Source organism: Hippopotamus amphibius, chromosome 2 (genome assembly GCF_030028045.1).
Source record: "Hippopotamus amphibius kiboko isolate mHipAmp2 chromosome 2, mHipAmp2.hap2, whole genome shotgun sequence".
Classification (NCBI taxonomy): domain Eukaryota; kingdom Metazoa; phylum Chordata; class Mammalia; order Artiodactyla; family Hippopotamidae; genus Hippopotamus; species Hippopotamus amphibius.
In genome coordinates, this window is record NC_080187.1 from 176,285,640 (window position 1) to 176,312,120 (window position 26,481).

General features: G+C 35.0%; 3 protein-coding genes and 1 pseudogene across 4 annotated transcripts; 2 read left to right on the forward strand and 2 right to left on the reverse strand.

The window, feature by feature from the left end:
• Positions 1-827: 827 nt before the first annotated feature.
• On the forward strand, positions 828-3,105 carry LOC130846002 (olfactory receptor 4K15-like). 2 transcript variants are annotated; one of them, XM_057723939.1, is made up of 2 exons: positions 828-848; positions 2,218-3,105. In XM_057723939.1, the coding sequence occupies exons 1-2, from the start codon at positions 828-830 to the stop codon at positions 3,103-3,105; spliced, it is 909 nt and encodes a 302-aa protein (XP_057579922.1). The 2 variants fall into 2 exon arrangements, with proteins under 2 accessions (XP_057579922.1, XP_057579923.1); XM_057723940.1 differs by lacking the exon at positions 828-848 and having other exon boundaries at positions 2,200-3,105.
• Positions 3,106-6,023: 2,918 nt separating this feature from the next.
• On the reverse strand, positions 6,024-6,962 carry LOC130845790 (olfactory receptor 4F6-like). Its single transcript, XM_057723530.1, has one exon. It carries the CDS (start codon positions 6,960-6,962, stop codon positions 6,024-6,026), a length of 939 nt encoding a protein of 312 aa, XP_057579513.1.
• A 9,017-nt stretch (positions 6,963-15,979) lies between these two features.
• LOC130844673 (olfactory receptor 4K3-like) lies at positions 15,980-19,969 on the forward strand (annotated as a pseudogene).
• Positions 19,970-22,706: 2,737 nt separating this feature from the next.
• On the reverse strand, positions 22,707-23,649 carry LOC130845939 (olfactory receptor 4F6-like). The gene has a single exon (XM_057723814.1). The coding sequence runs from the start codon at positions 23,643-23,645 to the stop codon at positions 22,707-22,709; it is 939 nt and encodes a 312-aa protein (XP_057579797.1). The 5' UTR covers positions 23,646-23,649.
• Positions 23,650-26,481: the final 2,832 nt, after the last annotated feature.

Consider the following 26,481-nt stretch of genomic DNA (forward strand, 5'->3'; position numbering starts at 1 on the left):
TAACAGTGAATAGTTACTATGGAAATGAAATTATGCTCTTGGAATTGAACAGAAGGAAACAGAACGATAGCACAGATGAAAGACTGGAGTCGCAGCACATTGGGAGTGCACCCCATCCATGCTATTTCTCACCTCTGAGATGCTTAACAGGTTACACTGAGAGCAAAACTCAGAATAATAAGACCTATTTCATGGGGTTATTGTTAAGATTACTTTAGACGACATGGTAAAACTTTCCAGAACACGGGAGGTATTCAGAGAGAGAGAGGGAGACAGGGAGATACAAAAAACAAAAACAAAAACAAAACCAGAGGTTTAGTTTTCCAATGATCCTAAAATTAGCAGCTCAAAAAAGAAAATGAGAATTACCCCATTTTCTTCTTTTATTTTTATTTTTAATTTTCCTAACTTTTGATTCTTTTTTGTGAGTTTGGCTTTAACTCATTGGATTTTATGAGTATACTCTTAAAATCTTTAGATTTACATTTTCCTTGTAGGATATGCTTGAAAATTAATTATAACTATTATTAATATAGCCATTATAACTTATCAGTTATATATTTTTCTTTTGTTATTCAACTAAAATAATATTAACAATGTTTAAAAAATACTAGGTGAGAAAGAGGCATACTGTTTTACTTCTTTGGTAAAACTTACAACTACAGTTTATTTCTTTTTCATTGAAATGCTTAAAAGTGATCACAGTTCACAGTAAGAAAATATTCAATAGATTATTATTTGCCATACCAGAAAAAATTAAAAGCTCCTCCTACCTCTAGTACTTTCTAATTCTGTTCTTATTTTCATCCCTGGTATCTGATAACTATATGGATTTAAACAACAATATAGTCAATTTCAACTTCAGTTATAGACAACAGGGAGGGTAAACGAAGAGTAAAGGAGAACAAAGCCTGAAGCAATGAGTGCCAAGAGCAATAATAGAACGATTACTGATTCAAAGATTATTTTTCATACAGCTATAGACAGCTTATGTATCTTCTTATCTCAGTTACAAGTTATATAGCTTTGAATTTCATGAACAGAATACATTTCTTCCTGATACTCATGATTTATTCCTTATGCCTGGAACATTTATTCTTCTACTGATGATAACCGCCTTCACCTTGATTAGTTTTCTGCTCTTATACATAGTTAACTATGTTTGTTGGTGAAAAAACTGTGTCATTTTGTCAAATCTAGTATCAATATCTCTTTTTTACCTGATCCATTCATTAATTTTATTATTAACCTTCAATAAGTGCTAAATATTGAGTTTTTCAGATTTATGTATAATAATTACCTTTTTACCATACAGCCTCAAAAAATAGTCATCTTTGTATTATCTTTTAGACCACATATAAGTGACATCAAAGAGTATTTGTCTTTGTCTTATTTCACTAAGTGTAATATTCTCTAGGTCCATCACTGTTAGTGCAATGGCAGAATTTACTGTAAATCAACAATAATTCAATTAAAAAATGTCATTTTTTTGAAAATGCTATTTTACCTCAGGTCCATGGTATTGAATTGATTATAATCCTTGATTCATAGCATATTCTCACCATTTTTTCATGTCCATTTTGAGTTTGCTTCTTTATAATAATAAAATTATACCTATAAAAACATGACCTACTACGAGACCTAAACAGATGATAACAACATACAACTGCTTATGAGCTTATCCTCATGCAGACCCTTAGCCTCCCCACAATTGAGGTTACTTACAACTTATCTTTTGCACATAGTTTTTTACTTACACAAGTTCCTGTAAAATATGCTGTTATTTCCCTATTGCTTTTCATCGTCTAAAATTTATGCTGAGCAAATCAATTCTGGACTTTTTTTTTTTTTGTCTTCATTACTATATTTTACTAAAACACGTCGGTGTCATTTTATATAGTTGTACTTTCATTGTTATGGTTCTATATCCTGTTTATAGACATTATTGTAATTATTGTAAATTTCTCCTTACATACATATACAAGAGTTTATTTTGGGCATGCCAATAGGAGTGAAACTGCTGTACCACAGAGTGTGTGAATATTGAACTTTACAAGAGAAGGCCAATTTTAGTGTGATTATGCGAGTATACACTTCTATTAGCAATGTATAAAAAACACTCTTGATGCATGTATTGTTTAGTGAGAAAATCTATTTTTATGTCTTTACTTCAGATAAATTTAGAAGAAGCTGAACTAAATGGAAGAAGTAAACGAGTCAATGGTGTCTGAATTTATTTTTCTTGGGTTGTGTGATTCACGGGAAGCCCAGGCCTTCCTCCTAGTGATATTTTCTTCACTTTACCTGCTCACCATTTTAGGCAACATCTTCATTGTGCTCCTAATTACTGCTGACCTTCACCTCCACTCCCCTATGTACTTCCTATTAGCCAATCTTTCATTCATTGATTTATGCCTTTCCTCAGTTACCACCCCTAAAATGATCACAGACTTTCTCAAGGAAAGCAAAACCATTTCCTTTGGAGGCTGCATGTGTCAGATTTTTTTTGGACATTTTTTTGGAGGGGGTGAAATGGTGCTGCTTGTGTCAATGGCCTACGACCGTTACGTGGCCATCTGCAAACCACTCCGTTACTCCAGCATCATGGGCCAGCAAAAGTGCATTCAGCTAGTGATGACATCGTGGATCATTGGCTTTGTGCATTCAATAAGCCAACTAGTTATAATCATAAAGCTACCCTTCTGTGGACCCAGAGAGTTGGATAGCTTTTTCTGTGATATTCCATTGGTGATCAAGCTAGCCTGCATGGACACTTATATTCTAAAAATGTTGATAAACGCTGACAGTGGAGTCCTGGCAACCATTTGCTTCATTCTGTTGCTGATCTCTTACTCTTATATTTTGCTTACTGTCTGCCATCACTCTAAGGACGGGGCATCCAAGGCTCTCTCCACGTGTACTGCCCACATTACAGTGGTGGTGTTATTCTTTGTGCCCTGCATCTTCATCTATCTGTGTCCACTCAGCATCACCTGGATGGACAAGTTTCTTGCTGTATTTTATGCAGTCATCACACCACTACTAAATCCAGCCATTTACACTTTAAGAAACAAAGAGATTAAAAATGCCATTAAGCGATTATGATGGCAGCCTGTGGATTTCTGCTGGTATTTCACAATCTCACATTATCAGAATGTCCACTGTGAGTTCTCTGAATTAGCTACATCTGTCTGTTACTTGAGACTGGGAAGAGCTCCCCAATTCACAGATGGAAATCATGTGTATCTCCTGATGAAAGTTTTGGGTCAATACTCTTAACATTCCAGAATTATCAAAATGAGTCCTTGTTTGGAAAATTTGGCCAGTTGTTCTAACTATGATTTTGGTTGTTCTCAAGAATGACCTGAAATTAATAACATTAATGTTAATTATTACTATTCTTACTGCTACTTCAACATTAAGCACTACATCTTGAAATTTTCTATTTTGCTAAGCATTTCTTTTAGCAAAGCATTTCACATAGATCTTCTCTAAAGTTTCTTTTAATAAGTTAGTTCATTGAATATTGCTATCTTTATTCTTACAAATTGATAAAAAAAAAAAGTCTATCAGTTAGTTAACGTTCTAGTTACCTTCTGGAGAGATATCTATCAAGGTAATCATTAGGTATTCCTAATCATATTCAGAAAAAAAATTGAATCATAGTCATAATCTGGAGAGAGTGTTGTTCCCCCACCATCACGTTTTAGTTATTTGTGAAACAGTATAACTGTCTTTAGAAAATATTAATTAAATATAAAGATGGCTGTGTTAACAAACTTTGGAGATTTTGCTTTTTCCCTTCCTATTTATAACTGGGTTAGGCAGTTCATTATGTACGTAGGTCAAAAAATCGAATTTTTGAATAAACTATCCATTTAGTTCACTGTAGTGTTCAGATAGCCTGTAAGTACTGGGTTTGTGGATTATTCATTACTGCAAAGCTTTCTTCAGAAATCTTCCTACTCTAGGCCTCAAAAAGTTATATAAGTTATGCCGGATCCACAGATCTAGATATACAAATTTTATATTGCTTTTCAAAGATAACATAGTCTGGTGTATTTAATAACATTCCAAATAGAGAATCTCAGGAATAAACCCTTAAATAAAATAATTGCTATTTTCACATGTGTATGCATATATGCATATTTATTCCAATTTTTTATTCTTTTATATCTCTGTATGTCAGTTTGGAAAATATCTATTGACATGTCTTTGAATCCACTGATCCTTTCTTCTGCTGTGTCAAGTCTGTTTTTAAGTCCCCTTAATTCATAATTTCACATATTTCTTTTTCATTTCTAAAATATCACTTTGTTCTTTCTTAGATACTCTGTGTCTGTGCATAATTGTTTTTCAGTTTTTTAACTTCTTAATGTCTGTTTTAATTATATAAATTATTTTAAACTCTTTGCTAATTTCAATAATTGAGCTATCTGTGGTCTGCTTCTATTAACTATTTTTCTCTTAATTATTGGTCACATATCCCTGCTTCTTTGAATTTCCCATTATTATTTTTTGTATTTTACACATTGTATATAAAAGATTATATAGCTCTGAGGTGATATATTCCTCTAGAAACTATACTCTTTACTCTATGAGGCATAAAAGGTTAAGGTGTGATCATTTCAATCAAATCAAGTACCGAGCCTCTTTGAATGTAGATTGTACTTTTCATAAAACTTGGTACACTTCAGGTTTGTTCCTGTTCCTTGGATATAACCCTTCCAAGTTTGGGTTATGATTCTAACAGATTTTTTTCTCCTCATTCAAAAAGAGTTCAGGTGATTCAATTTTGCCCTTCAGAACTTTTGAGCTTCGAAATTTAGTCTTCTTCACCCTACTCCTGCTACTTTCAAAAGTATGGCAAATTTTCCAAACAGAAATCTGGCTTTATATTTTTCTTTTTAATTTAATGTATCTAAGAAGAATCCATTAAAAATTACAAATGAAAGTAACAAAATAACCGTGAGCAGGGAAAATATAAAATATACAACTGATTGTATAATCCTGAAAGAATTTTGGATCACAAATACTCTGGACATAGAGTCTTTTCATAATTTCACAGTGAATTTGGCTCAGTCTTGCAGTTATCAAGCAAACCATAAACTAGTTTTGTAATTTCTACAGATAATACACACTAACACATACTTGAGACACATGTTTTGAGACACAAAAGAGTCATATGAGTTACTACAGAAAAACAGTAAGCAATTTGGACAGGGTAGTTGTTGGATAATAGTAATACCAGCCAGATTATGATCAGATAAATATCTCTGATGTTTGAGTAACATTCATTGATGGATTAAGTCACAATTTCACAAATTGTGAAATAGTAACATATACATAAATTTTCCTGCCCTGGGCCAACTGGAGATGACTTGAGTCCATTGGAATTGAGACAAGCAAGGGTGAGAGTAGTAGCCACAGGCCAAACTCATGAAACATACTATCTTTGAGGCTCTCCCTCTTGTTTTTCCTCTCACCATCTGTCACTCTCCCCTTATTATAATACTTTATTCATCTTCTGTCTACTCCACTTCTCCCACCCTGTTTATTTCCCTTAGGTTTTAAATCCTCCCCTACACATATTTTGTCTTTCAGAAAAAAATGTAAATTTTTCATATCCTGGGTTTAAATCAAAGGAGAGTTAGATATTTCATAGTTCCCTCAAAGTTTGAGAATATTAATTCTAAGTTAATTAATTAGTTGCATTAATCAACTTTAATTGATTAATTGAATCCAGGCAGCCCAATGTTTAAGGCCATATACTGAGCAGATTCGAAGCTGATGCTTTTTCAAAAACTTCCGCCAAACATTGCCTGGGGCTTTAATTTAGCTGCCAAACAACTTGTTACCTAGAGAGCTAGTGTGATAATTCAATGTATCCTCATAATCAGTAGTCTAGTCTGAATATTATAAAATGATGACTTCAGAAACAAACAGCCCCAAATTTTGTATATTAATTTAAGCTTTTGCATTATGTGGAGTTATTTGCAGTAACTTGTGCTCTCATGAGTTATTTAGGAGGTCTTCCTCCAACTCAGGAGCTTACTACTCAGTCTCCTCATTGCCGTCTTCATGTCCTTGTTCCTCAATGTGTAAATGGCAGGATTCAGGATGGGTGTAATCATAAAGTCAAAAATGGCAAGAAACTTATCCACTGGCACTGTGGGAAATGGCCACATATAAACAAAGATGCATGGTCCAAAGAACAAAACCACCACAGTGATGTGAGCTGATAGAGTAGAAAAAGCTTTGCATAAACCACCTGAAGAGCGTTTCCATATGGTGACCAGGATGAAAACATAGGAGATAATCAATAAGAAGAAAGTGCCCATGGAAATAAACCCACTGTCAGCAGTAACCATGAACTCCATTCTGTAGGTGTCTGTACAGGCAAGTTTGATAAACCAAGGAAGGTCACAGTAAAAACTGTCTATTTCATTAGGACCACAAAAAGGCAAATGGACAACAAAAGCTAACTGGACCACTGAGTGAATGAAGCCAATAGCCCAAGCACCACACAGAAGCAAGAGGCACATCCGGGGGCTCATGATGGTCAGGTAGTGCAGGGGCTTACATATGGCCACATATCGGTCTAAGGCCATGGCAGTGAGCAGCACCATCTCAGTTCCACCCAGGATGTGAAGGACAAATATCTGGATGACACACCCCTGGAAGGATATGGTTTTGTGCCCAGAGTACAGGTCAGAGATCATCTTAGGAACTGTTATGGTAGGAAAACACAAATCAATAAATGAGAGGTTGGCTAAAAGGAAGTACATGGGGGAATGTAGATGAGGATCAAAGGTCACTGCAAACATAACAAGGAGATTCCCTAGAACAATTGTTACATAAAACACTGTAGAGAAGGCAAGGAGGAAATACTGCACTGGTCTGGAGGTAGAAAGTCCCAGGAACACAAATTCAGACACTGAAGAGTAATTTGCTTCAAACATTGGCTTTGTCTGATGATACCTAAAGACCAGAAACAAAATAATAACCAAAGGATTTATCAAATGTTAATAGTTAAAGAAACAGATTTAAGCTTTTATCAAATCAGGTTTTAAGAAGAAGAAATCTTTACTAACAGTTATTAAGATGTTTTGAAAATTTCATGCATTAATTTATTCCTTCAACTAATGTAGCTAATGAGTATAACTGATACTCCTCCTGAGTATCCACTCTATTACAAGTACATTGTCAAGTCCTAAGGTAAAACAGTAACTCTGACTTTCAGAGGTGTACAGGCTAGATCTACACAGGCAGATAGATACAAGTAGATCTAGACATTAAATAACTTTAAACACAAATACAACTCTGATGACTGATTTGAAGGAAAAAAACAGAAGACTACGAGAACAATGTGACTCATCACCATCATGCCTATTCAGACTCTGCTAAATATGAGTTACTACTGAAGAGTAAATAGAGTATCCAGACTTTGTAAATGCCACATGCAAAGACCCTGAGACACAAAGGGTAGTAGGACATGAAGATGAATGATTGAGATCAGGCTGGAGTAATAGGCCAGACAGGATGGAAAGTTGTATCCATGATAAGAACTTTGCTTTTTATCCTAAGAGCAATAGACTATCTGGGGGAATATTCAGCTCTAGCTGATCATATTCTGTTTTCAAACAGTGATGAAAGCTACAGTCTAAAGAATGGGATGAGAGGGCAAGAGCAAATTTAGAGTGACCTCAAAAGACTACTGAAGAATCATATCACATCAGTGTGAACAGAGTGAATTATTCAACCAATGGTGTTTGCACAACTGATAAACTTTGATAAATGTAGATTGTTGCCTTTTGACATAAGTTCAAGGAAGTTTCAAATGGATATTTAAACATTAAAAAGAAAAACAAATCAAAAGAGAAGTAATATTTAAACAAAAATTTAAGATGGAAAATTCATGGGACCTCCTAGGTGGTGCAGTGGTTAAGAATCTGCCTGCCAATGCAGGGGACACGGGTTTGATCCCTGCTCCAGGAAGATCCCACATGCTGCAGAGCAACTAAGCCCATGTGCCACAACTATTGAGCCCTTGTGCCACAACTACTGAAGCCCGCATGCCTAGAGCCCATACTTTATGACAAGAGAAGCCACCACCACGAGGAGCCCCTGCACCACAATGAAGAATAGCCCCCACTCACCGCAACTAGAGAAAGCCCAGGTGCAGCAACAAAGACAAAACACAGCCAGTAAATAAATAAGCAAATAAATAAATTTACTAAAAAAAAGAAAGAAAATTCATTCTATGCATATTTCTTATTAACAAATCAGGGAGGAGATAATAATTGGCAGTATCCAAAATATTCAGTTCCTAGTATACATGGATATGGGTAGATATACAAAGATTTTATATAAAGATATACATACAGATATATGGGTATATAAGCACTATAAAATAAAATAAAACACACTCTGGAAAATAAGTTACAAAATATCAGAGAGATTATTAATATTTTTATTACAAAATTAGCTCTTCCAGATAGGTGAAGGAAGTGTGGAATACCAATTTTAAAATGAGAAAAAAAATTAAGACAACTGACACAGAAAAGTCCTAATAGTTGATAATCATATAAAAAGTAAAACTCTCATTAGTAATCAAAGGAATGTAAATAAGATTTCCTTGGGGTGCCATTATGTAGTGACAAATTTCAAAGATTAAAAAATTGATGACATCATCAATGAGGCAGTGAGGAAAAAGTCACACCCATATACTGATGAAGAGAATACAAATTGGTACAATTTCTTTGGAAGGCACATTTGAAATAGATACCAAAATTTCAAAATTTTCCTTCCTTATGACTAAGAATCTCCAGTCAAGAGAAATAGCATATACACACTACTATACATAAAATAGATAAACAGCAAGGAACTACTCTATAGCACAGGCAACTATATTCAACATCTTGTAATAATTTATAATGGAAAAGAAGCTGAAAAAGACATATATATGAAAAAGAATATATATATGTATGAATAACTTTGCTATACACCTAAAACTAATACAACATTGTAATCAACTATACTTCAATAAAAAAAGAAAATTTGCTTAGTGTATTAAAAATAGATAAGTTAAAAATTAAACTACAAGGGGTGCTGATTATAAAAAACAATTATGAAAAGCAAAATTAGAAATACCATAAATGCCTCCAATGGAGAATTAAAATATTCAGTTTTTCCATCTGGGGAAGTCATTATTACTCATATACAGAAACAAAAATCAGTGCTATGAAGTAAGTGAATAACAGACATTTGAAAACAGGAAAAGTTTATAAGAAAAATGTACAGGAAATCCACTTTTAAAACATATGTATAGGGAAAAAATAGAAAGATGCTTATTCTTAATTCTTGTCAATAAATTGTTCATCTCTGGGCTTATATGCATTTATTAGTTTGAGCCATAAGAAACTGTTTTTTCAGTTCAAATTTGGTCAAGTATCGATTTTATAGAGTCCAATCTAATATATCAACTTACTTTTTCCATACATAATTTTCTAAACTACTTTATCTTTAAACAAACAAAATACTGATGCTCCTTCCACACCTGAGTTGAGTACCATGAGCCCCCATTTGCACTGCCACCACCAAGCTTTCCTCCAGGCCCCACACCTCTAACAACCTCCTCCCTGTGGCACTCCACACCGTGCCTGGCCTCTCCCTTGGGCACAACCCTGCACAGACTCAACAAGAAAGCAGCATAAGTAGGTTGGAGCACCTTGAACCTGCTATAGCCAAGAATAGACTTGAAGGCAGCCAGGCCAGTCAGGAAGGACATGGTGAGGGTAATGGACGTGGAGTGGGTATTGTAGCCACTGCAGGGGTGGTGCTGGGAGGCCCAGACAGAAGGGCACTGGATGGAGAATTTTAGAGCCAGTAACTGAGAAAAAAATAGAGGAAGACTGCGCAAGGGAGAATGGGAAAAATCACCAAAGTTAAATGCAGTGGATGTGACATTTTAAAGGATCTATAATCAAGTCTCTACCTAAAATCTTTGATCATGTAGTATGTAGATTTCAAAACATACATATTCTGATATACTAAAAATGTATATTCAGTATGCTTCCAATTATCCAAAATAAATAAAAATGTTTCAAAGACCAAAAGGAAGGTCAGCAAAAAGAAAAAGAAGTACTAATAGATTTTTTCTTAGTTGTAAGAACATTGGGTCATTTTTTCCTCCTGTTTTTCTCTTTTCTTGACCTTCTAAATGTTAACAATTTATTTCTTAATACACACTCTTTTCATTTGTTACAGTTCAATAAGAAAGGGAAAATAGTGGCATCAGTCAAACAAAGTATTATATTTGATAGAAAGTTTAATATATTACCTCCACAAGGAGGTCAAACGTGAAAAAGTGAGGATACATGCACAGGAACTGACAATAAGAACAATGAAAACAACATGTACAAGTGGCTAATAAACCTATTGATAGCTGCTCACCCCCATCATCAGCAGTGACTAGGCAATTCATAGTTTTTTGTTTTACCAATTGACAGGGAAAACGAATGAAAGAGAAAGAGACAGTTCAGAATGAAAAAGAATTTCCAGTATTATCAAGATTTCAATATGAAAGCTACTCTTGTACATCATTGATAGAATTACCAGTTGACAATATTTATTAGAATTTAAAATATACAGGGCTTCCCTGGTGGCACAGTGGTTAAGAATCTGCCTGCCAATGCAGAGCACATGGGTTCAAGCCCTGGTCCGAGAAGATCCCACACGCTGCGGAGCAACTAAGCCCATGTGCTACACTACTGAGCCTGCACACTAGAGCCCACGAGCCACAACTGTTGAGCCCACATGTCACAACTACTGAAGCCCATGCGCCTAGACCCCATGCTCTGCAACAAGAGAAGCCACCGCAATAAAAAACCCACGCACTTCAATGAAGAGTAGCTCCCCCACTGTCTGCAACTACTGAAAGCTCGCGCAGCAACGATGACCCAATGCAGCCAATAAATAAAAAAAAAAATTAATTAAAGAAAAGAATTTAAAACATACAAATCTATTTCTTGACATAAGAGCCCAAGAGCAAATATTATGTCTATGTACCATCTGTATTTATATAACATGTATATATTTACACATATGTACACACATATACATATAATATTGTTGACACATGTCAATCAATAGAGAAGGTATTAATCACATTGTAGTACATATACAATGAAATACTATGAAGCTATAAAAATTAAATAAATAGTTCTATATATACAGATCTGGAAAGACTTTCAACTTAAGGGACTTAAGAAAGTGCATAAAAATAAAACAATGCCTGCCATTATGGAAAAACAGTGTTGAGGTTCACAAAAAATTAAAAATAGAACTACTTTTTCATGTAGCAATTCCACTTCTTCTTATATATGCAAAGGAAATGAAATCAGTATCTGGAAGAGATATCTGGCTTCCCAAGTTCACTGCAGCATTACTCACAGTAACCAAAATATGGAAACAGCCTAAATGTCTGGTGATAGATCAATGAATAAAAACGTGATACACATGCATGCACACACACCATACACACCGCAAATATTATTCAGCCTTAAAAAAAGGGAAGAAAATCCTGCCATTTGCAACAAGGTGATTAAACCTGGAGATAAGTGAAACAAGCAGTCATAAAAAGTAAAACGCTATATGGTATCATACATGAGAAATCTAAAATAGTCAAATTCATGGAAGCAAAGAGTAGAATTGCAGTTGCCAGGGGATGGGGGAGGGTGAAATGGGTCAAAAGGGACAAAGTTTCACGTACCAAGGTGAATAAGTTCTGGAGATCTAATATTCAAGCAAGTTGACGTTCAAGTATTTTATACTTGAAATTTGCTAAGAAGGTAAATCAGAAGTGTTCTCATAGAAAAAAAATGGTAACTGTCAAATGGTGGATATGTTAATTAGCTTGATTGTGGTAATTATTTGCTATACATAATGTAGACATATATCAAAGCATCAAGCTATACACCTTAAATATATACAATATTTATCTGTCAATTATACCTCAATACAACTGAAAAAACAATAAAATTGTAATAAGCCACTTGTATCGAGGTTGTTTGTTACTGCAACATAACTCAGTCTAAACTACCTGAAAAAACCTACATCAGTCATCACTTGTTGTGGCTTGTGCAGTCTTAGAAAAAGAGTTTTCCACCCACAAGAATCCACAAACTAACCTCGCCAAGTTTGATGTTACATGAAAAAATGAGGTCCTTTTCTCATGAGTAATAACAAGATTATCATGATCTAGATGTGAAGTCGAAAGTATTAGAGTTTAAGATGCCTGTGTATGTATATTCATAGCCAACATTAATTCCTGCAAGAAAGTGTTACATGATGACAGTACTATGTCTTAAATTGGTAAAATGCTGAGGTCAGTTTATTATATGTGCTTAAATAACTGGAAATAACCATCAAAATACTGAATTAAAGCAAGAACCTCTAACGACAAAAAAACAAATTCCTATTATGAAAATACATGTGTTTGAAAAATAAGGTCCAAAACTACACACCAAATATTAACAATTTTTGGGAGGATTACATATGACTTTCACTTCCTAAGGCCTGAAAAGTAGGATTACATGTGGCTTTCACTTCCTAAAGCCTATATTTCTTTATAATTTAAATGGTCTAAAAAAACTTGGTATCGGCTTTTGACTTAAAAATGAAATTTAAAATACAGAAAAAGAGGTTCAGATGCACAACCCTTCAAATTCAGATTGTAATGATGTAAGTATCATTTAAATAAGCATTTAAAAATTGAACTAAAGTTCTACAAGTGTGTCAATAACTCTTTATTCATAAAAAATCCCAATAACCACTTAACAGAAAACATTCTCTGTAAGAGATTGATGGCCAAGATAAAATCTCCTATTTGTGACAGTCTACTGCTAGTTTCTTTAACATATATCTATTGCTTAGCTGATTGATGCTAGTAAGGAAGGAGATGACAGGAAAAGGGAAGAGTAGGGAGGATAGAGAAGGGACAGGGACAAGCAGAGAAAAGAAACAGGAGAGAAGAATAGAAGCAAGCAAGAAGGAATACCCTAACAGTTAAAAGGGAAGCACTTAGAACAGCATACCTAGGGCGTGGTTCCTCCAGTGTTTCCTTGCCTGCTCACTGCTCACAAACCCTCAGTAACTTCTGCCTTCACCAAGTCTCAGCAAGGCACCTAAAACTCTTGGGATCTATCTACAACCCACTTTCCCAGCCTCTTATCTCACCTCTCCATCTCACAAACCTCCTGAAACACAAGCACACTTGTTGTTTCACTAATATCAGGTTTTCCCATACTTTTGTTTTGCCTTAAAGGTTTGTCTGACCTTTTTCATTTGGCTGATTACTTCTCATGCTAAAAATTCCAACTTTGCAACAATTACTCAAGGATGTCTCTCCCTCACTCCTCCAGTCTGCATTAGATATTCCTTCACTTTGCTCTTCCATCATACTTGCGAGCTTCTCATGATGCTTATTCATGACATTGTAATTTACAATTACCTATTCTCTCTGTCTCCCCTGCTAGTGGTATGAGAGCAGGGACTGTGTCTTAGTCATAAATCCTGACCAATCAAAGTCTTGTGAGTTTGGGAGAGATGGTAAGTGGTTCAATGGCTGTGGGCACGCATATGCATAGAAACGCATTGAAAATTGGTAATAATGGTTTCTTGGTAGACACTTTTATTTTTTATATTATTCCCATTGAAAACTGATGCCAGTAGAATTAAAAAGCAATTGTCGCTCTAGAAATTGCCATGAACAAATGGTGGGTCAAAGATGATTCACATCAAAACCAATTTCCAAGGTCCTTCCTAGTTTTGGCGACATATAATCCAGGTCCAAAAATTTCCCTGTAAATTAAGACACAAATGTAGGTATATGGAGAACTGCATGCGACCTGAAATGAACACTCAAACTTCCCCTTGGAAAGACTGGCACTTGTGCAGGTTCAACAAATGCATGTTGAATTGAAATATAGAAATATAGATAGGAAAGCTGGATGGAAGGTGGTGGTGGTAGGGGGAGAATTTTTGTAATGTTGTGGCAGAGGTGCTATAGTTTGCCCACGTAAGGAAAAGAGCTGGTAATTTTAGCAGCCTATTCACTTAAATTGCACTGTCCCTACTTACCTGACCAAAAAAAAAAAAAAAAAAATGGATCTCAGAAAACAATATTTTCACTATTACTGACCCTTTTAAGAAATGTTTCCCTCTTAGATCTCTGTGGTTAGTGCTCCTTACAACTGCTCCAGCCATAACCACAGCTTTTGGTGGGCCCTTGATGACTCAGTTACCTGAGTCCCCAGGCCATTTATTATGAGATCTCTGCTTTGAATTCCCATGGCATTAAGAGAAGAAAAACACATTAGAAGTTTGATTTAAAAAATAAATGGGAAACGAAGCTATGGTTAATAAAATATGACAGCAAAATATCTTTAAGGAAAATCAGTATCTCCTAACATTTTAATACCTATTGATAAATATCATTTAGACCAATACCAGTGAGAAAGGAATGCCTAGTAACACACTCATTAGTAAAAATTATTTAGTATTCTATTGGAAACATGTTTATGGAATATCCTTGGAAACCCTGTACCTGCTTTTTACCTCATTTATATAATTACCAACCCCATTTTAGCCATACTAATATCTAAAAAAAATGGAAATTAAATATGTTGGCAAAGGGAAATATGCAAAAGTCAAATCTAATACTCAAATGAAATAATTTTCTGATTTCCAAGTCCATGGCTTTAGTCCCTATGCTAAGCTGCATCTTTTTTGGATCAATGCTGTAACATATAAAACAGAGTTCACAGGTCTAGTTAGCTTTTCACTTTTCTGAGTTATTATATCTATATTATCTCATTTATTCTTTCTAACAAAATGGTGAGATGGAAATCCAATATTCTTCCCCATCAGATGAAGAAATAAGATTGTGACTTCTCAGTTAATAGCAGAAAAGGGGATAGGATTTGTGTGCCATGGCATTAGCCCATTGATTTTTTTTATTCATTAACAAAATCCAGACACACTGAATATCTCTGTCTATAATGCTGCTCAAAAAAGCAATATACACAGACAGAAGACCAAATATCACACGTTCCTATATCATTTAACACTATTACAAGGGCTCCATTTCAACTCATTCTAAAAACTTGATTTTTTAGTTAAGCTGCTATTATTCTCATTTCACACAATTTTAGACTAATTTCTATATAACATCTAGCCTGAAGAGAAATGAGCAAAAACTTAGTATGTGAACCTATAACATTCTCTTCTTCTATATCAGAAGTACACTTTTATCTAAAAAAGGGAAAGATATACATACGCCAAGTATGATTTTGAAAAAAATGAGCTAAAACAAAGTCGAAAACTAAAATCTTAATTCATAATAGAAAATATTTCCTCATTTATCTTTTTTAGTGTTAAATTTTATGTTATCAAGGTAAAATTAACAAAACGTAAAATCAATCATTTGAAAGGTACAAACCAATGGCATTTAGGTATTCATTATATGGTGGAATCATCACTTCTACCAGGTTCCAAAATATTTTCATCCATATTGAAATGTGTATCAGTACATCAGTCCTTTTTGTGGTTGAGTGATATTCCTTTGTATGCATTACCACATTTGTTTATCCATTCAGCAGCTGATGGACATTTGGGTCGTTTCCACCTTTGGCCATTATGAATAGTCCTACTATAAACATTCAGGTACAAGTTTTTATTGTAAAACCTGTTTTTAATTCTTTGAAGTCAATAACTAGGAGTAGAATTGATGAGTTATATGGTTATTTTATGTTTAACTTTTTGAGGAACAGCAAAGTAAGAAGGGTAAAACCCCACTGAAATTTATTGACATTTTTCTCATGATTACACCAGAGTTATGGGTTTAGGGAAAGAACACCACAGGTAATGTGCCATTTTTGTCACCTCTTATCAAATGTCTATACCATCAACATGATTTATGTCTGTTGACGTTGACCTTGATCATCAGACAGAAATGTTTGTCAGGTTGCTTCATCGTAAGTTTACTTTCCCTACTATCCACACTGTAATTTGAGAAAAGTCTCTATACTCAGCCCATACTTAAGGAATGGGAAGTTACATTCCCTTTGTTTAGGGTAGTGTGTCTGTATAATTTTTCTATAATTCTTCAGCATGGGTGATTTCTCTTATATCCCATGTATTAATTTCTTCAATCATTTATATCAGTATGGAATCATGGATATTTATTTTATAATTTAAACTATAATCTAATACTGCTATTGAAACCATTTTCATTTGGCTCTTAAGCCTCTTTGATATATATCCCCATCAAAGTTTGTGAGTTTATGTATGTTTGAGCACTCCCTTATTTTCTGAGACTAAAGAATGCTCCAGGTTATCTTGTTATCTTTCTTACCTTTTCCTATAATCATCCATTTCTCCAAAGATCCCTGGTTCCTTCTACAGGACAATGGTATTAGAAACAAACATGCACTGGTTGTTAGGGTGTCATTCCTTTTAGGAGCTCACAGATGGCACAGCAAATGTCTAAGACCATATATCAAAAATTACAGTATCATAAAAAACAATTTCACTGCACTAAAATCTCCTGGGCTTCACCTATTCACCCATCTCTGTGAACCCATGAACCCCTGACAACCACCTATCTTTTCACCGTCTCCAGAATTTTGCATTTTCCAGAATGTCACATAGGTGGAATCATGTAGTGTGTAGACTTTTCACATTGGCATCCTTCGTGTAGCAATAAATAATTAAGGATCCTCTATACCTTTTCATGACTTGATAGATTATTCCTTTTTATTACTGAATAATATTCCATTCTACAGATGTACCACAAATTGTTTATCCATTAACATACTGAAGGACATCTTGATCGTCTCTAGTTTTTGGTAATTGTGAATAAAGCTGCCATAAACATTCATATGCAGATTTTTCTATCAACAGAATTTTTTAACTCAATTTGGTAAATACCTAGGAGTACAATTATTTTATCATATGGCAAAATTATCTTTAGTTTTGTAAGGCCCTACCAAACTGTCTTCCCAAAGTATGTCCTTATTTATAATTGTATTAATCAGGCTAGGGATTTCGATATATTATTCTTTGGTTGGTTGCCGCATTTGATTTTTTTGTTAGGAGCCCCATTGCCTAGAAGCTGCAGGAGTATAAGAGCAACAATATTAACACCTTGACCAATTGAATAGAATGTCCATCTCCTGTACTGTTATGTCACCTAACTTGGTGAAGCTAAAACACAATTCATTTACTTCCTAGAAGGTATACATAGATAGTACCAGATAGAGGGACAGTAACTATGAAGGTTAAATAAATGCTGACAATCTGTCCGGAGTCCCCCATCACTCAAGACTAGTGAAATGTCTCTTTAGCGAAAGGTCTCTAACAATTAGAAGAGAAGGAAATGAACAGAAAGTCATCTTGCAGAGATGCTGCATCATAGCCACCCTTTCTTGATGAGCTTATGTGGAGCTGAGATGAAGGTACATCACTCTGTCCCCCTCCATAGTCAAGGTTATTTTAGTGTAGTTGCCATATTTAAATGTTTGTATTCCCCTATGTTCGAGAATATTCACACAATGGAACCTGAACAAATAGTTTATCTCTGGTTTCCATTACTAAACATAATCAGCTACATTTTAATGTACAGATGTTTCTAGGCTATGTGTCAAGACAGAGGTCCTTCCTATGCCTGATCATCATCCAAGTTGACTAGTGGTGGATCGACACCACTGACACTCTCCACATAGTTAATGTCAAGCCCAATAATCCCACTCTTGTACCTCATTGTCTTTCCACGTATGCTTTCCAAACCCCAATCATCCATTCCTAAAATGTGAAGGAATGACACTAAAAATGTGTTGTTATATAAACTTTCTCTTAAATTCTCTAAAAGCAAATATTCACATTGAATGAAAGATATTTAAGCATAAATTTATTTTAAATAAATTGGAATTTGAAATACCCTTCCATATCCTATATAGTCCACAAAGAATACAAGACACCTCCAAATATGTTTGCTGACATGTGCACATATAATTATGAAATTGCATGGAATAACCACCAAAATGCAGGCAACTATTTTTTTCTGGTGAAAAATGCAACAGGAATGGGTAGATGGAGACAGATTATCATATTTCTTTCTCAAACCCCTAAAGTGTTGGAATCTTGTCAACAATACTGAATTTATATAATACTTTGCAAATGAAAATAAATGGTAGGCTTTCATTACTATTTTTTATTTTGTAGAATATTAATAACACTGCCCTTTACTCAATGCTAAATCAAGATCACTGCTCAAATAATCACAGAAAATTTTGATACTTTAAAATGCCTCTCTATTCTTCATTAAAACCCCATAAAACAGTCATTTCAAGGCTGGCTGTTCTACCATGGTTATAGTTGGAGTACAGCAGTGACTAGGTCATCTCCCTCTGATGGTCATCCCCTGTCCACTCACCCAAGTCATCTGGGACTAGAAATGACAACTTAGTTCTGGAATAATGCTTTTCTTTTTAAAAAAAGTTAGCCAAAGAAATGTTTTAAGACTGTGCTTAAATTCCACCATTGGAACTTCTGTCATTGTCCTCACCAGATCTCTCTCTGACCTTGACAAAAGGCACATTTTCCAGGTGATACTCTCAATTCAGAGAGACTCAAAAATGAAGAGGTCCCAAAGGAACATGGCCTGGGTAGCCTGACTGCTTCCTACCCCAGAGGCCACTCTCTACACTAAATATATGCCTCACATTCCCCCATGAACACTAGTCACAACAGAAAGTGGAATCTTTGTTTTGACACAATTATTTTATTTTAGATTCTAGTTAGAATATGGACAATGCCTTATCCTTGGGAAAAAATATGATCAAATATAGTGTCTCTCTGGTAAGAACATATAGTCTATACTCTGTAAATTTCTCAACTTCTCCCTTAGTTCCCTTCCTCTATCACATTTAACACAATGTTTTAAACCATGTTTCCATACACACTAATTAGAATGGTTCAGAATTGCTGCATAACTTCCAGAAACATCAAGGATTTCTTCTCCCAGCTACCTCTTGGGATGTATGAATGTCCCACTTTTATGTCTTTTCTTCAGATAAATTCAGAAGAAACTGAACTAATCGGAAGAAGTAAACAAGTCAATGGGGTCTGAATTTATTTTTCTTGGGTTGTGTAGTTCATGGGAACCCTAGGCCATCCTCCTATCATGATATTTTCTTCACTTTACCTGCTCACCATTTTAGGCAACATCTTCATTGTGCTCCTAATTACTGCTGACCTTCACCTCCACTCTCCTATGTACTTCCTATTAGCCAATCTTTCATTCATTGACTTATGCCTTTCCTCAGCTACCACCCCTAAAATAATCACAGACTTTCTCAAGGAAAGCAAAACCATTTCCTTTGGAGGCTGTATGTGTCATAACATTTTTGGTCATTTTTTTGGAGGGGGTGAAATGGTGCTGCTTGTGTCAATGGCCTACGACCACTGCATGGCCATCTGCAAGCCATTCCATTACTCCAGCATCGTGGACAGACAAAAGTGCACTGAGCTAGTGATGACATCACGGATCACTGGCTTTCTGCATTCAATAAGCCAATTAGCTATAATTATAAAGCTACCCTTCTGTGGACCCAGAGAGCTGGATAGCTTTTTCTGTGATATTCCATTGGTGATCAAGCCAGCCTGCATGGGCACTTATATTCTAGAAATGTTGATAAATGCTGACAGTGGGGTCCTGGCAACCATTTGCTTCATTTTGTTGCTGATTTCTTACTCATATTCTGCTTACTGTCTGCCATCACTCTAAGGATGGGGCATCCAAAGCTCTCTCCACTTGTTTTTATAGAGTCATCACACCTCTTCTGAATCTAGCTATCTACACTTTACGAAACATAATAAAAATGCCATTAAGAGAGTACAATGGTAGCCTGTGGATTTCTGTTGGTATTTCAGGATTTTACATTATCAGAATGTCCACTGTGAGCTCCCTAAATTAGCTACACTTGTCTTATTATTTGGGACTGGGAAAAGTACCCAATTCACATGTGGATATCTTGTGTATCTCCAGATACAAGTTTTGTGTCAATTTTATTATATACTACAATCATTTGTTGATCACTGAATGCAAAATGATTTCCTCTTTGGGAAATCTGGCCAGTTTTTATAACTGTGATTTTGATTGCTCTCAAGGATGACTTGAAATTAAAAACAATGTTAATGCTATTATTGCTATCACATTGCTACTTCAACACTGACCACCACTTCTTGAAATTTTCTATTCTGCTAAACATTTCTTTTAGTACAGCATTTTACATAAATCCTCTCCAAAGTTTTTCAATAAGTCAGTCACTGAATATTGCTATTTTTATATTTATAAATTGATAAATTAGTCTATCAATTAGTTAACATTCTAGCTACCTTCTGGAAAAACAGCCTTAAAGGTCATCATTAAGTATTCCCCATCATATTCAGAAAAATAATAGAATCATACTCATAATCAGGACAGAGTGTTGTTCTCTCAATATCATGTTTTAGTCATTTGTGAAATAGTATAATCGTGTTTAGAAAGTACACATTATATACAAAATGGATGTTTAAAAACCTTTGGAGATTCTGCTTCTTTCCTTCTTATTTATAAATGAGTTAAGGGGTTCATTATTTATATCAGATTAGAGCAGGAGGAAAGTAGTATGAAGATAAGTCAAAAAGTACAATTTTAGAATAAACTATCCATTTAATTCACTGAACTATTCAGATAGACTGTAAGAAGTAGATTATATACAGAGCTTTTGAATTATTCATTACTATGTATAACAAAATTTTTTTCTCACTCTAGGCCTCAAAATGTTATACAAGTTTACATCCATTTACCTGAAATCCATGAATTCAAATATACTTCAAGTTTCATATTGCTTTTTACAGATGACATGGTCCTGTATATTTGTTACATTCCCAATAGAGAGTCTGAGACATAAACCCTTAAATATAATAATTTGTTTCTATATATCTGTTTATATACCCATATCTGTTCTGGTTTTTTATTCTTTTCTATCTCTGTACACCAGCTTGGATATCCATTGACTTGTCTTTCAATCCACTGACCCTTTCTTGTCCGGCCTCCAGTCTGTTTTAAACATCCTTAAATACATGATTTTATTTCTTTCTTTCTAAGTTCTAAATTATCACTGGGCTCTTTCTTAGATATTTTATTTCTCTGTGTAAATTCTTCATTTTTTCCCCATTTTTCAATGTTTTAATGCCTTTTTTAATTATATGAATTATTTTATACTCTGCTAATTTCAACAACTGAGCTATCTGTGGTCTACTTCTATTAACTATTTTCCTCCTATGAGTCACATATACCTGCTTCATGCATGTCCCATAATTATTTTTATTTTATATATTGTATATAAAAGATCGTATAGTTCTAAAGCACTTAGAACTTTAGTCTTCTTCACCCTTCTCCTGCTACTTTCAAAAGCATGGCAAATCCCTCAAACAGAAATCCGGCTTTATATTGTTCTTTTTAATTTAATGTACCTAAGAAGAAGCCATTAAAAATTACAAATGAAAGTAACAAAATAACTGTGAGCAGGGAAAATATGAAACACACAACTGATTGTATAATCCTGAAAGAATCTGGATCACAAATACTCAGGACATAGAGTCCTTTCATAGTTTCGCAGTGAATTTGGCTCAGTCTTGCAGTTATCAAAGCAAACTATAAATTAAATTAGTTTTGTAATTTCTACAGACTATACACACTAACACATACTTGAGACCCATGTTTTGAAATATAAAAGAGTTATATAAAACAAGTTACTAGAGAAAAATAATCAGTAAACAATTTGGACAAAGTAGTTGTTGGATAATAATAATACCAGCCAGACTAGGATCAGATCAACATCTTCTTACATTTGAGGAATATTTATTGATGGATTGAGTTACAATTTCAAAAATTGGGAAATAGAAACATATATATAAATTTCTCTGCCCTAGGCCAACTGGAGATGACTTGAGTCCACTGGAATTGAGACAAGCAAGGGTGAGAGCAGTAGCCACAGGCCAAACTCATGAAACATTCTATCTCTGAGCCTCTTCCTCTTGCTTTTCCTCCTACCACCTGTCAATCTCTGCTGTACTAGCTGATTCACTTTTCTCTCTCCTCCACTGCTCACACTCTTTTTTTCTTTAGGCTTTAAATCCTCCCCTACACATCATTTGTATTTCAGAAAAAAACAAAAATTTAATTATTCATATCCTGGATTTAAATCAAAGGAGAGTTAAATATTTCATAGTTCCCTGAAAAGCTTGCAGATATTAGTTCTAGGTTAATTAGTTAATTGAATTAATTAAAATAAGTTAATTAATTGAATTCAGGCAGGCTGCTATCTAAAGCCATACTTTCAGTAGATTTTAAGTCTGTAGCCGATGCTTTTTCAAAAATTTTCCCTAAACATTTCCTGGGACTTTAATTTAGCTGTCAAGCAACTTGTTACCTAGACAGTTAGTGTGATAATACATTATAACCTCATAACCAATGTTCTAGTCTGAATATTATTAAATGCTGACTCCAGAAAAAAACAGCCCCAAATTTTGTATATTTACTTAAGCAATTGTATTACTTAAAGTTGTTTGAAATAACTTGTGCTCTCATGAGTTATTTAGGAGGTCTTCCTCCAACTTAGGAGCTGACTACTCAGTCTCCTCATTGCCGTCTTCATGTCCTCGTTCCTCAGTGTGTAAATGGCAGGATTCAGGATGGGTGTAATCATAAAGTCCAAAATGGCAAGAAACTTATCCACTGGCACTGTGGGAAATGGCCACATATAAACAAAGATGCATGGTCCAAAGAACAAAACCACCACAGTGATGTGAGCTGACAGAGTAGAAAGAGCTTTGCACAAACCACCTGAAGAGCATTTCCATACAGTGACCAGGATGAAAACATAGGAGATAATCAATAAGAAGAAAGTGCCCATGGAAATGAACCCACTGTTGGCAGTAACCATGAACTCCATTCTGTAGGTGTCTGTACAGGCAAGTTTGATAAACCAAGGAAGGTCACAGTAAAAACTGTCTATTTCATTAGCACCACAAAAAGGCAAATGGACAATGAAAGCTAACTGGACCACTGAGTGAATGAGGCCAATAGCCCAAGCACCACACAGAAGCAAGAGGCACATCCGGGGGCTCATGATGGTCAGGTAGTGCAGGGGCTTACATATGGCCACATATCGGTCTAAGGCCATGGCAGTGAGCAGCACCATCTCAGTTCCACCCAGGATGTGAAGGACAAATATCTGGATGACACACCCCTGGAAGGATATGGTTTTATGCCCAGAGTACAGGTCAGAGATCATCTTAGGAACCGTTAAAGTAGAAAAACACAAATCAATAAATGAGAGGTTGGCTAAAAGGAAGTACATAGGGGAATGTACATGAGGGTCAAAGGTCACTGTGGTCACAACAAGGAGGTTCCCTAGAACAATTGTCACATAAAACACTGTAGAGAAGACAAGGAGGAAATACTGCACTGGTCTGGAGGTAGAAAGTCCCAGTAACACAAATTCAGACACCGAAGAATAATTTGCTTTACTCATTGACTTTGTGTTACCTGAAAGGAACAAATAAAAATAATTATAAAGAAACACACCAGAGCTACTGAAAGAAGTAGACATCATTGTGTTTCAAATTCTGATATTAAAGAAAAATCTTCACTCTGGGTCCCAAAAGTTCTTTGAAAAATTCATGCAATAGTTTATTCATTTAAGATATATTTATTGAGCAGCTACCATGAAGACCTCCCATGTTCCTGGCACTGTGCCACATTTGAGGATAAAATACACAGCCTGTCATTGTGTAGTTTATAGTTTCATTGTGAAGCTAGGCATTTAATAACTAATCACATAACTAGATGCTTAAAATGATGATATTTGAAGAAGAGAACAAAGTGCTTGGAAAACTGTAAGAGCTCATAGCAATGCCATCTACCCTGGTCTGGAAGAAGATGTTTGTGCTAAGATCCAAATGAGGAATGGAATTGAGTAAGTGAGGAAGAATAGGAAGAGTGATCTACCCAGAGGAAAGGTATGGAAAATACTGTGAAGCATGAAGAAACAGAACACTCTGAAATAAATAAAAGACAACCAGTAAGGGTCTGATCAAGGTAAAATTCTATAGGGTGTGTAAAGAATTTGGTCCGTATTTCAGAAGCGATAGAAATCCATTGAGGCAGAATAGTGACATATCATATTTGTGCTTTAAAAAGTTTAGTTTACAGTAGTTACAAAGTAAAGAATGTAATGGAATGATTCAGAGGGAAGGGAGAGAGACAGATTAGGAGTCTAAGGATCATTATCAAATCAGCATAGAAATAATGAATCTGTCCATAAATGGGTGTTGACACAGTTTACCAAACTTGGCAAAAATAAATTGAATCCCCTACCTTACAATCGTAACTAACATGAGTTTTTAATGAATATTTAAATAAAAATAGAAGAAAGAGAAACATACAGGGAAATGGAGGCTTATTTTTAGATAATCCTTTGTGTGAGAAATCTCTTTCTAAGCATATGTCCACACGTGCAAAGCATGCAGAAAAAAAATCACACTTTAATATTCAAAAATCTAAACCATCCATATAAGTTTATAAAAACAAATCTGAGGGACTTCCTAGGTTGCGCAGTGGTTGGGAATCTGCCTGCCAGTGCAGGGGACATGGGTTCGATCCCTGCCGCAGGAAGATCCCACATGCCGTGGAGCAACTAAGCCCATGCGCCACAATGAAGAGTAGCCCCAGGCTCCTCACAGCTAGAGAAAGCCCATGTGCAGCAACCAAGACCCAACAAAGCCAATTAAATAAATAATTAAATAAATTAATTAAAAAAAAACAAATCTGAGAAAATAGTCATCAAATATAATGATAAACCAAATTTAAAATGAACAAACACATAAAGATTGGGACAAAATAAGAAATCCAAATAGTCGACATATGAAGAATAGTCAAGTTCACTAGTAATTAAGAAACTGTAAATAAAAGAATAATGGAGTTCTTATGTTTATAGCAAATTGTCAGAGTTAAAAATAAATGAATACTATTAGTGATGCTGCGAGGAAAGAGACTCTCTCATACTTTGTGATTCAAGAGTATAAATTCATACACCTTCTCCAGAACACAATTTCAAAATATATATCAAATATTTAAAAACTGCCTTATAACTAAGACTCCCATTATAAGAAATTGTTCTTAAGGTGATAACAACAGATGAGCTAAAATAATTAGCTATTGTGGCAAATGTTATATTTATGAAAAAATAAAAATTGGATATAACCTAAATCCAAACAATAAGGAATTAAATTATAGTACAATAATGCATCCAGCGGGAAAGCCACTCAACCTTATATGTAGACAAATATCATGAAATTTGTTTAAATGTTTTTTTATTGTGGTAAAATCACAAAATATACTATTTTAACTGTAATTAACTGTACAGTTCAGTGGCACTAAGTACATTCACATTGTTGTGGAACTCCCACCATCATCCATCTCCCCAACTGTTCACCTTCCTAAACTGAAACTCTGTCCCTATTAAACATTAACTCCTCATTTCGCCTCCCCACCCCTACCCCCACGCCCCTAGCCACTGGCATCTACCAATGTACTTTCTGACTCTATGAATTGATTGTTCTAGGTACCTCGTATAAGTGGAATCACACAGTATTTGTCTGCACCTAATGTGTATTGGAATGCATTTTTAGGGTTAACTTACTATATGTCGTGCAAACAGATGGTACCCTCTTTTTTTCCCCTGTGATATATAGTAGGCCCTCACCAGCCATCTACTTCATACATAGTAGTGTACCTATGTCAATCCCAATCTCACAATCCACCCCACGACCCTCCCCTCTTGGTGTCCATATGTTTGTTTTCTATGTATATGTCTCTATTTCTGCTTTGCAAATAGGTTCATCTGTACCATTTTTCTAAATTTCACATATATGCGTTAATATACGATATTTGTTTTTCTTTTTCTGACTTACTTCACTTTGTATGACAGTCTCTGGTCCATGCACATCTCTGCAAATGGCACGGTTTCATTCCTTTTTATGGCTGAGTAAAATTTCATTGTATATACCACATCTTCTTTATCCAGCCCTCTGTTGATGGACATTTAGGTTGCTTCCATGTCCTGACTATTGTAAAAAGTGCTTCAGTGAACACTGGTTTGCATGTGTCTTTTGGAATTATGGTTTTCTCCAGGTATATGGCCAGGGGTGGGATTGCTGTGTCATGTGGTAGTTCTACTTTTAGTTTTTTAAGGAACCTCCATACTGTTGTCCATAATATCTGTATCAACTTACATTCCCACCAATAGTGTAAGAGGGTTCCCTTTACCCCACATGCTCTCCAACATTTATTATTTATGGATTTTTTGA

Excerpts from the sequence above, each read along its gene's own strand:
- LOC130846002 (XM_057723939.1), top strand. The coding sequence starts at position 828 with ATGGATTTAAACAACAATATA. Across the intron at positions 849-2,217 it reads TGGATTTAAACAACAATATA|TCAATGGTGTCTGAATTTAT; the intron begins GTCAATTTCAAC and ends GAAGTAAACGAG.
- LOC130845790 (XM_057723530.1), bottom strand. The coding sequence starts at position 6,962 with ATGTTTGAAGCAAATTACTCTTCAGTGTCTGAATTTGTGTTCCTGGGA.
- LOC130845939 (XM_057723814.1), bottom strand. The coding sequence starts at position 23,645 with ATGAGTAAAGCAAATTATTCTTCGGTGTCTGAATTTGTGTTACTGGGA.